The 12,974-nt window shown below is 36.5% G+C and overlaps 1 protein-coding gene across 2 annotated transcripts in view; it reads right to left on the bottom strand.

Moving 5' to 3' along the window:
- Positions 1–8,595: 8,595 nt before the first annotated feature.
- Positions 8,596–12,974, bottom strand: part of LOC139976207 (fibrinogen-like protein A) — a 28,611-nt gene continuing 24,232 nt past the window's right edge. For both annotated transcript variants that reach the window (XM_071984729.1, XM_071984728.1), the window contains one exon: positions 8,596–10,902. In XM_071984729.1, the coding sequence (XP_071840830.1) occupies positions 10,634–10,902 (269 nt within the window). In that variant the 3' untranslated portion in view covers positions 8,596–10,633. The remainder of the gene's footprint in view (positions 10,903–12,974) is intronic.

Raw genomic sequence — 12,974 nt, 5'->3', positions numbered from 1 at the left:
CCCCCAAAGCCCCCCCCCCTGGATACGCGCCTGCATACAGTATACTGACTGTGTTTATCATGCCATAGTGTTATTGTAACAGCTATAGTTTGGTTATAAGAAGCAGAAGTCTAGTGCATTGAAGTCATCGAATCCTCAATGCATTTTGCATTCTGGTTGTAAACATCTTAAAATATCTTAGCGAATACAGTATATATGAGTTGTAGCTATTATTATATTTACCACCAAACTGTAAGTCATACGAACATTATCAGATTTTATGTAAAGTGATTACTTCTATATTTAATTGAAACAATCATTGTCAACACTGTTAGGTAACTGTAACGTTTCCCTCATACCATAATACTATCGAAGTCAGTAATTTTTATGAAGGTAAACAACCACTTATGCCAATTGGGAGAGGCCGAATGGTTTCTGACTAACACTTCACGTCGGTTCGATATACAGTTATATTAGATATACAGTTATGTTCGATATATATATATATATATGTTTATATATATATGTTTATATATATATATATATATTATATATGTAAATATATTTATATTTATATATATATATATATTCATATATATATATATTTATATATATATATATATATTTATATATATATATATATATAAATATATTTATATTTATATATATATATATTCATATATATATATATAAATATAAATATATATATATATATATATATATATTTATATATATATGTATATATATATATATATATATATATATATATATATATATATATATATATATATATATATATATATATATATAAATATATATGTATATAAATATCAGGCCTCGACAAATACGGTCGCCAACTCGCCAATGGCGAGTAGAATTTTGCGACTGGCGAGCAAAAAATGCATTACGCTCGACATTTTGGCGAGTGGCTCATTCGCTCACTGACTTTATACGATAGGCTTACTAGTATCTTGTGAGCCAATCAAGAAAGGCCTATTGCCTAATGTCATACATAACAGTAGTATTATCAAGGGCAGCTCTGTTCATCAGCTCGAAACTAATTGATACTATTCGCTCAAACTAACTGATGCACGATAGGTGTAACCAAAATGGAAAAAACTTAAATAAAAGTGTAAAGACATCACAACCAGAGGTGGATACCTTGTGTGTACGATCGGTACAAATGTAAACAGTGTTGCCAGTAGGTTAACCGCAATCGCGCGATAAGGCCAACCTGTCATATCAATAAGTAAAGCATTGTATCCCAACTCACAAGTCAGTAATATGAGTCATAGCTTCGGCTTTTGTCGACAAACTTTCAGGTCCGTTACCAAATTGTTGACCCTTATTATGGCCAGTAAGAAAAGACGAAACTTTGATTTCTTCGGCTGGGTGTTAAAGAACCTGGGAGGATGGCTGATCATTGTAGTACTTTCTGCTAAATGATCAGAACAACCCAGATGGCTTGAAGAAATAAATGAGGAAAATCAGAAAGAGTGGGCTCAACTCAAGTCAGTGGCAAAAATATTCAATCATTGGTCCCCTATCCCAGCTTGTAATCCAGGAAGGCTGCAACTATCCTCAGTTGTCTGAATTATTTAAAGTAATAATGGTTCTGTCAGTGATTTCTGCAGTTTGTGAAAGGGGATTCTCAACCGTGAATAGAATCAACACTTCCCACAAAACACTTCTCTTGCCCCATACTCTGAGAGATTTATTGCACATTTCTGAGAATGGCCCGCCCATAACAGATTTTAAACCTACCACATCAATTGACAAGAGGAAATTTTCCAGCAAAGGGCGACGCCACGCCGACGGTATCGATCCCCAAACACAACAACAAAATGCAAATCACCACCAACGAACGACTCATCAGATGAAGAACTAGTTTGCAACCCCCCTCCCCTCCCTACCCTATCTTCGCACAATTCAACTTCATTCAACATCATCATTTATTCATTTTCCCAAAGAAAAGTATGCAAGCAGTATTCGCGGGAACCTTAGCAGAAACATAGTGTGTGCACACCAAAAATCGCGTATTTTCACAAAAAAAGTTTTTAAAGTATCACAATGTAACTGCTGTCTGAGCTTTGTGGTTTCTTCCTTCATCAGCAACAGTAAATGTATATATTCCGATAAGAAAGTTTATTGCACTGAACTTGAAGCAAGTCCAAAATGCATTTTTGTTCAACGATCAATGGGAGATAACTGTGTGAAATCGCTTACTATTTTTACGTACATTATGTACGGAGATTTTCAGGTGTGGTCTAGTGATACAAACTGAACTTTCAAGGGAACAAACGTAAAATAATAATTTTGCCGAAATAACATTACATATCTCGGAATGAACAACAGGAAGTTTATTGGATTAATTTTTAGTGAAAAAAATTGATAATTCTCGAGACCTGACCAATGAAAGCTGTATATCCGACACTCAGTAATCGATCGATAATAATAATAATTGTCAGTGCCAAGCGTTATCTTAACTTGTTAACGATCCTAACACATGTATACACTGACTGATACAGTAGTGTGATGTCATGTCAAGTGAAAGATACAGATGGTCAGCCATGCCATTACTTATTTTTGTGTCCTAAACATTGCTGACAGTGTTTCACCGTTTTATATTTTCACATATATCATGTTTTAAACACTTTCGAAGAACCACTATTATAGATCTTTTTTGCTGTAAACAACTAACGGTAATACTATACGGCGATATCCTAAATTAGGCCATACTACCTAGGCTTATATTACACAAACAATTAGCGAGAAAAAATGGAGAGTAAATTTATCGTTCTGCCGAGTAGAACTCTAGTAGACTCGGTCGCCAGTTGACGAGTAGTTATATATATATATAAAGATATATATATTTATATAATATATATATATATATATACTTATATATATGTCCATATATATATATATATATATATATATTTATATATATATATATATACTTATATATATATATATATAAATATATATATATATATATATATGGACATGTTTCAGATTCCTTTCTCCTCCGCCCCCCCCTTCCCCATCCCCTCATCGTCCCCAACTACCGCCGCCTTCACACCCTCCATGGATATCCCTAGCATGATGTGTGTGAGTTGCAATGTGTAAACGCTATATATAGCCTGATGCTAACGTCGTATTATATATATATATATATATATATATATATATATATATATTCTATACCCTAAAAGCCAACATTTAGCAAGCGCTATATGATCTCACTAAAGGCCTCAAGTGAAAAGCGACACTTCCTGCGTCATCACCTTTCGGTGACCTTATTCTGCCAAAAATAATGCATCCATGTTACTAATATTACAAATTAATAACAAACAATGCGCATATCAGTGTATCAATTGGATTATAAACTGCCTGACGAAATATAAAGTATGGTCATAAACACGAGAAGGAAACTCATTAACAAAAAGGAAGAAGTCGTATCTGATATGATAAGAAAAAACTGTATATATATATATATATATATATATAGATATATTTAGTTTACAGAAATTGGGTGTTTGGATTCTGGGATTTGGGGGGGGGGTTCGTGAGGATGGGTCAGTAGGATGGGTCGTATTTGGGAGCGTGGTGGCCAATTGGCTAAGGCGTCGGACTCGTGATCCAAGGATAGCTGGTTCGATTCCTGCCTATTACGTTGTGTCCTTGGGCAAGATGCTTTATCTCACTTGCCTCTCTCCACCCAGGGGTTAAATGGGTACCTGTGAGGTAACTTGTCATTGGGCGCAGTATATAACTGCTGCCGCCTGGAGGGATTGTCTCTGGGACAGGGGTAATACAACTTGTCAGCGCTGTGATATGGTTTACCAAGAAAACCGTAGCTAAATGCCTAATATTATTATTATTATATATATATATATTAATAATAATGAAAAGTAAGATTTTAGCAACAGCTGACATGTACTTTACTACTCTACTCGGTTTAATTTCACGATTCTTAGAAAATGTCATAAAAGTTTACACTGAATAAAAAATTGCACCCTAAAACCATTTTATACCATTTTATTGCAGAGTACACTTGTGTAATACATTTAATTAGATATATCAATCGTATACATGCATGGAACAAAGCAAAGATAAATGAAAGAATAGGATGATAAGAGAAGGGTGAAAAGAGGCAGAGTCGTCAGTGTGTTTATTTATGAATCTTTTTAGCAATCAATAAAACGATGTTTAATAGAGATTCAAAATGATGCAGGAGTGATTGCTAAAACTTATTAAGAATATGATATGCGATCGCTCATCCGTTGACAATATACCGTTATATCATTAAAGCTATAGATCAGGGCATAATGACAAAATCACACCTGCATATAGTACACTGAGGGTGAAATGAAAAGCTGTATCTTGAGCTGTTTAGGGTTAAGTTGATTTTCTGACCAAGTCTCAGTTTAGTTGCACATAATGTGATACCCCATAATATCTCACTAAGTAATCGGTATGTTTGTCACGTCACCGCTGAATCGATCATATCACCGTAGAATCGATCACATCCCCGTATAATCAATTACAATACCGTAGAATCGATCACATCATCGTACAATCGGACACATCACCGTACAATTGATCACATCACAGTACAGTCGATCACAGCACCGTACATTCGATCACATCACAGTACAATCGAAAACAACACTGTACAATCGATCACATCAAATCACATCACGATCACATCACAGTACAACCGATCACAACACCGGACAACAAATCACATCACCGTAGAATCGATCACATATACAATCGATCACATCACTGCACAATCGATCACATCACATTACAATCGACAACAACCCTATACAATCGATCACAGCACCGTACAATCGATCACAGTACAATCAATCACAGCACAGTACACTCGATCACATCACAGTACACTCGATCACATCACAGTACAATCGATCACAACACCATACAATCGATCACATCACAGTATAGTCGATCACATCACAGTATAGTCGATCACATCACAGTATAGTCGATCACATCACAGTACGATCGATCACAACACCATACAATCGATCACATCACAGTATAGTCGATCACATCACAGTATAGTCGATCACATCACAGTATAGTCGATCACATCACAGTACAATCGATCACAACACCATACAATCGATCACATCACAGTATAGTCGATCACATCACAGTATAGTCGATCACATCACAGTATAGTCGATCACATCACAGTACAATCGATCACAACACCATACAATCGATCACATCACCGTACAATCGATCACATCAACAAACAATCGATCGCATTGCCGTGTGTGTGTGTGAAGGTCTGCATTTCCATGTTAATATGTAAATGAAATTGATTTCGCTTTAACTTTTCCTTTTTTCGTATGAAAAGCCCGTTCTGTTTTGTGAGTGTAATTCAATATTATTATGATAATTTTTGTTATGATAGGCCTATATAGTTGGAGCAGTAAACCCTGTTGAACCTCGTTTGATTATTATGACACGTACGTACGGGGTTTTAGTAATCAAGAGTTTGTAAGGCTCATTATATATTCTTTTTAAAAATTTGATTTCTTTATAATATTGTCTACCATGTTCAAAACGCGACATCTGTGCTATTATTAGAAGCAATTACCGTATCGCTGAGAATTAATATTTTCTTTATGATAACGAGAGTTTTTTCTTTCTGATTTTGAACAATGAGATATGCCTATAAAAACTGTGATGTCACTTTTTGAGATATGAAAGACTACTCTTGTATATGTTCATGGATTGACAACTATATGTTCATGGATGACAACTATATATGATATAGTAAAGGAAGTAATATCCAAAGATTAATCCCAAATTCGTATATTGACGTTGCGTCCATTTTGGTCCACGAGTTGGTACAAAAATCCAATGTTTTGTAAATATTTATTCCAGTTATTGGATGACTTTCATGGTTACCAACAAAAAAACCCTTTGTGACATAAACCAGTAGATTTTGAGAAAGGAGCTTTCACAACTATTTTCTTGTGGAGTTTTTAATGCTGTCAGAGCTCAGCCGTAGCTTAATAACTGTTCAAATAATATCGTGCAAAAGTGCTCCTTTTCATAAATTTTAGCGCAATTTTCTTAATGACATAACCATTTCCCCAGTGGCGTACTAAGCGGGTGAGGTCCGCCTGGATACCAGTCAGGTTGGTGCCATGCTACAGCCCCATGCCCCTCAAGTTCATTATTGTTTTTGTAAATCATTGTGTAATCAGTTCAAGGCTTTGCCAAAGATGCATTTAAGCCACCTAACATAAAAACAATTCACAAAGTGGAAGGGGAAGTCTTAGACACTTCCCCCAGGACGGCATCCCCGGCACGGAGTGACTAAGGAAGAATCCGCCACGGGTGCCAGCTATTCTAGGTACGCCACTGAATTAACCATATGGTTATATATAGTTTCTTTTCTTGTCCCTTTATACTCTGTTGGCTATAACTTGGAGTATTGCTATTACTTGGAGTCAAAAGGTTACCGACCTACAACAGCTCATGTTTCCCGTTGGCACAATGGATGTACACGTAATTATGCAAGGTGTAACGGCCCATGGCACCATTTCTTTTCTATTTACCCGTTGTAATAAATCTGGTATTAATGGAGACGTTAACGTTGGTCAAGACGATAATTACATGAGGACCAAAGAGGGGTGGGGAGGGATGACTGACCGGTCTGCCAATCAGAGATGGGCACAGAGCAATTGGGGGGGGGGGTGGTGGAGGCTATTATCCGTCAAATCAAATCCGATATTCAGCAAGTGTAGTACAATATTTGTTCCATATATTTCTTCTTACGCGTGTTGTTATCACTATAAGAGTAAAGGAAATAAATAAAACGTCTACAAGCTCTTAAAGCATAAAAGATTTTTTTTTTTAAGCTTCACTCACATTCAAGCAGGTTAGGTTATATTTAAGGATGACTTTAGTCTTAATACGTCATATTGACTGTCCAAGAAATAGGAATGAGTTGAGTGCCGGCAATGTTTCTGTGTAGTCTAGTTTACGAGAAATTCATCTTTAAAGTATGCTCAAGTCCTGGAATGCTCCTTTAAGGATAAATCGATGATGACGTACGTTATGTTATTCCATTGTTTAACAAGAGCACAACGGACACTATGGTTCCTTGTTTAGTGGAAAAAAAAGTGTTGTATGTCATCACCCAATCTCATAACAGTTATGCCCACATGTACCAAATATTATAACCAACAACTGTATTCCATGTTTGGTTACAATCAGATTTAAGGTTGTGGAGTTATTGGAATTTTAATATTTCGGCCTCTCTCCAAACATTGTTCCTGTATACTTAATATGAACAGCAGAGCACCATTGGTCGCCATTCAACACTTTTTGTCACTGATAAACTGTTCATGTTAATGTAAACAAATACTTCAGGCTATAGGTCTTGTTTTCCTATTGAGTTTTGTGTTGCATCTGTGAAACTGAACTAATGGATAGTGTGTTAAACTAAGTAGTCCAGCCGCGTTACTTGATAAGCCTCCGCTGCACTGATGGTTGTTTCTCAAATATTTAAAGGATTGGTTCAGTTGTCATACATCAGGGTTGTCCAACCTACGGCCCACGGGCCACAGTCCGGCCCGCCGCAGGGTTGCGTCCGGCCCGCCAGAGATGCTCTACGGTGTGAAATTTAGTGAACAGATTTATTGATAACAATTTGAAGCTTTATAATCAATCATTCGAACCTTCTGGGTCCAAAAAACTGCATACAGGTCAGTTTGTGTGACACTCTCTCAGCAGAGGGGAGGAAGGGGGGGGGGGGCGGCTGGACTTTATTCATCTGTTTTATCAGGAAGGAAAATATATCAGTGCGCTCCGCGCGCAGTGCTCACATTTTATTGCCGTAGGCTTCGCGCAAAAAAATCGAAAAATCGAGCGTAGGGTTCATGCGGCCCCGTCCTTCATCATAATCATTCCACGTGGCCCTTCTCTGCAAAAGGTTGGACAACCCTGTCATACATGTTTATGTTATATGAAAGAGGACAATAAAAGAAACACAATGGTGAAAAACTGAAAATTCAGACCAAAACCTGACCTGAACAGAGAAAGCCAGAAAGTGCCATATCTAGATGTCTAGAGGTGACAAGTTTAGAAATTTCCCAGCCAAAACCAAACCATGACTGCGCTTAGTTGAATGCAGACTCTCCTCTGTTGTCCCATTTCTATTGCTGCACCATTGGTAGACTGCTCTCTGCAGCACCACTGGTAGGACTGGGCCAGGGAGTGGGGAGGAGAGGGGGGGGGGATTGATTGCATGTCACCTATTTATATCTGCTATGCTTCTGGTCGAGTGGTGATGAGACACTTCATCCTAAGTACAAGTAATAATCAGTGATTTTCCTGGCAGCAGTTTAATCATAGACTCAAGTCACTGTGTTAGTTCTATGGGGGAAATTGTTTTACGATCTTCTTGGATTCGCTAACTACCTGCCAATTTTGTGACTTGAGTGTGGCTGTTTACCATACTGGTGTAATGACCGCGGTTTTGCTCAAGGGTGTATGGCATAGGTCAGTCTGCCCCTGATGATGACTCCCGGAAATGGACGGAACGAGTGACCAAAGAACATGGACATTTACGCAATGTTTATTCGATGAATCTTGCACTAAGTAACAAATAGATAAATACATATATATATATATATATATATATATATATATATATACATAAAAATATATATATATATATATACAATGGAGATTATAATATCATAAATGAAAAATGCCGCACAGTGAAACATAACAAACTGCTTTAAAGCCTGGGCTGTATATACAGTAAACTGATGGACAATATAGTGAATATATATACATGCTGCAGATGTAACCATTAAACCAACAATGAACCAATATGGTGAATTCTCATTCTAAACAAACAAATATATTATCACTAGTCTTATATCCTTTTTACCAACCTCACATAATCATTACCCAACTGATGTAATCATAAACTGTTTACCAATCTCATGTAATCATCCTTACCAAATTGATGAAATCATAAACTGTTTACCAATCTTATGTAATCATCCTTTCCAAACTGATGTAATCATAAACTGTTTACCAATACCAAATTGATGTAATCATAAACTGTTTACCAATCTGTGTAATCATCCTTACCAAATTGATGAAATCATAAAATGTTTACCAATCTTATGTTATCATCCTTACCAAACTGATGAAATAATAAACTGTTTACCTCCCTTCCGTAATCATCCTTACCAAACTGATGTAATCATAAACTGTTTACCAATTTTGTGTAATCATCATTACCAAACTTATGTAATCATAAACTGTGTACCAATGTTATGTAGAACCTAACAAAGCCTTACTAATCATTGCCTGCTTACCGTGTTTACACAAATTAACATTGAACTATCTCAACATCACCAAAACTGATGGTTATCATAAATTCATTATCATTCCTACCCATCCAGTTTGACTATATCACGATTAACAGGTTACTTCTCAATGTAGGAGGGGGGGGGGGGCGCTCTCCAGCCATCCCCCAGATCCATCAGAGGGTGCTGTCACAAGATCTTACCTAGTTTCCTGAACTTGACAAGCTGTAGTCTCTAACTGTATATCACATCGGTACTGTGAGGCTGTGATCTGATCACTAATAGTATATATGTACACCTTCCTTTCTAATTATTGAAGTAGACAGGTTTTTGAAACATATATTCGAAGTTAGAAGTCAAACTAATTGTTTTAACCACCTTCACTTGTGCATTTTAAAATACTTGTTTTTAACCTTGAAGCAGTCGATTACCAAGCATGTGTGTATCCAAGCTTATCTGGTGAGTGCGACCATGTTACCTTGATTCAGGAATAATATCACAGTCTCCTTTGTCAAAATGCTAGAGAGCCCCTTCTTTGGCTGGAAAGTCACTACCAATCAATTCTCATTAAAAATCAAACATGAATATACATAGTAATTCAAATGCAATACAGAGAGTCAAGATAATTTCATAAATTCTGTGTACAACAGTGTTATGCAATCTAATGTTTGGGTAAACTATGCATAAAGGCTAGGAAAATATTAAAGTGCATTTGATTCAGCAACACAACCTTTTAAGGTGTATTTTTTTGTGAGAAATGCATGTTGAGAATTCCAATAGGCAATCCCATTCATCCCATGACGTGATATGGGTAACTACTCTTATTGAGAACACGTATCTGAACTTATACCTGCGCACACAATATTGGTATTTATTCAGGACTGACAACAATACATAGGAATGTGTGTGTCTGCACTTGTTTTGTATTCTGACTGAGGGCTTGAAAAAAGAAATTGCGAGTCCTCAGACGGAAAGAATCACAAGGTCCTCAGAAAAATTCTAATGTTAATAGATATCGTTAAAATTAGGTAGGGTACATGGACTTAAAGAGTGTAAAAAACAACGGGATCCTCAGTCTGAATGTAAAACACGGCTAGCTGGTCTGTGTCTGTTTAGAGAAGTTTCGAGGAGGCTGTGTACATGGAGGGGGGGGGGGTGAAATTTGGGTTATCAGTAACATTTCTGTTTGCTGATATGGATGATATATTTGCTGAACTCCAGTGTGTTTGTTAGTTTTGATCCTCTTATCAAGTACTTAGTGGAAAGAACCGTATCTAGACAGGTCTTATCTTCATTTCTGTGTATTTGATGTTATATAGACCTCCAGGTAGATCATACCAGTGTATGCTTGATTCATTATCATCTGCTGCCATGTAGTCACCATTGAGGTTAGATGTTGCACAGCTCTTGTACCACCAGGCACCATGGCGTTCAACAGCACAGTGAGTACTGCCTGATTCATCATTGTCCTTGTTGAAGGTACTGAAGCTACAGTTACGATGATTGCTCAAAGCATGACCACCAGAGTCACCTCCTTCTATGTCTGTGAATACAACAAGTAAATATATTCCCTTAAATTATGATCTATCGCAATTAAGGGACCTATCACGATATAGATACATTATAAAATTTGTAAATATGATTGTATATATGATGAATCATCACTGCACAACAGAAAATTCATGCTTAATCTCTCTGACAGCTAGTCTACATCACATATCACCGTACATCAGGACATGTTTGCTTAATCTCTGTGACAGTCTACATCACGTATCACTGTTGTATTTGAGTTATGGTATATTTCAGCATGTCACTGTTAGGAAGTTATGCTTGTCTTTGTGTGATGCCTTAGGATGTCACTGTAAGAACATTATGCATGGTCTAATGTCTTATTATATCACTGTCAGTCATTATGCCTGGTTTATGTGATGTCTTAGCATATCACTGTCAGTAATTATGCTTATTTTATGAGCTGTCAGTAATGATGCTTGGATTATGTGATGTCTTAGCAAATCAAGTGCTGCCAGTCATTATACTTGGTTTATGTGATGTCTTAGCATATCACTGCCTGTCGGTATTAGACCATGCATAATGTTCTTACAGTGACATCCTAAGGCATCACACAAAGACAAGCATAACTTCCTAACAGTGACATGCTGAAATATACCATAACTCAAATACAACAGTGATACGTGATGTAGACTGTCACAGAGATTAAGCAAACATGTCCTGATGTACGGTGATATGTGATGTAGACTAGCTGTCTTAGCATATCACTGTAAGTCCTTGTATGTGATCTATGTGATATCTCACAGCTTATTACAAGTTTTGTTTTAACTGTAATTTTATATTTAAAAATATTAATTAACCCAGGAACCGTAGTGTAAGTTAATCCAATAACCGTATATCCTGCTCCTTCGGACTAGTGTAGACCAGCCAAGAGCTATTACCCTAATCACATTTTAATTATTATAAATCATAGAAAATGATTTCTCACTGAAATATCTGAATTTTTATGCTTTGCTTATGTAGCAATGTAACAAGAAGGAAACTTCTCAGGAAAATATAGTGGTGACTTGTGGACACCCACTCTGGAGTGAAGATAGCAGCAGACATGAGCTGGGTTAATCCAATATATGTTCAAGGTTTGCTCCTACAAACTAAGGCAGCAATTAATAGGATCTTTTCATGGCTGATTGATGTATTAGCTGAAAGTGTTGTGTATCTCGGTTCAATAACACATCCTCACAGCAACTTGTATCATGAAGGAATTTTTTTCTGTAAATTTGGTGATACTTTGGTAATTGCAGACCTGCTAACTGCTGAGTGAATGATGTCATCTGGGCAATTGAGCTGAGAATGTCTTTATTTACCTTTCATAATATTTCAATCATTCATCAAAACAGGAGGAAATTTAAAAAAAAGTATAGCATTTAAGGAAATTTTAACTACAGAAAAAGATTGAAAGCTAAGTAAACATTGCAAATGTGTCAGGTGTCAAGGGTAAACCAACAAGAAGATGATATAATAGCCTAAGGAAAGCTTTCAAAAACCATCCATCCAGATGATATCACAGACCACACCCTGTGATCAACTTCAGATAGCAAGGAATGGTTTAGCTGTCTAAATAAGCTACGTACTAACAACCATATCTTGATATCTTGAGGTAGGTCCAATATGGCCTGGTTCCAGTGAGCCACACCTAGATAAATATGCATATTTGAATTGATACAGATATAAGTGAAACACTGAATAAACATAGATAAGTCTTACAATTTATCCAATAAAGTACCATCACACTTTCATTTCATTCATTTCATTTATTTGTTTCCACATTCAAAATATATTACACAATAATAGAAGAAAATGTATGTGACACGTGGAGGAGGTCTGAGAAAGCCGAGGCTCTTACGAAGCAGACCCTCCGTACAAAGATAATAAGAAAAGATAAAAAATAAAGAACAATGCATGCAATAAATGCATGCACTTGTGTTCGAGACATGGAAAAAATAAAAACACAATTTCCCCAGAGAAACACACAGGTTTTTATTAAAGGGGAAGGCCGGTAAATGGGTAACAGTACATTCTGAACAGTCCATGCCTCTTATTAGTTAT

The sequence above is a fragment of the Apostichopus japonicus genome, chromosome 11 (genome assembly GCF_037975245.1).
Source record: "Apostichopus japonicus isolate 1M-3 chromosome 11, ASM3797524v1, whole genome shotgun sequence".
NCBI classification, from domain to species: domain Eukaryota; kingdom Metazoa; phylum Echinodermata; class Holothuroidea; order Aspidochirotida; family Stichopodidae; genus Apostichopus; species Apostichopus japonicus.
This window is presented reverse-complemented; position numbering and strand designations above follow the sequence as displayed.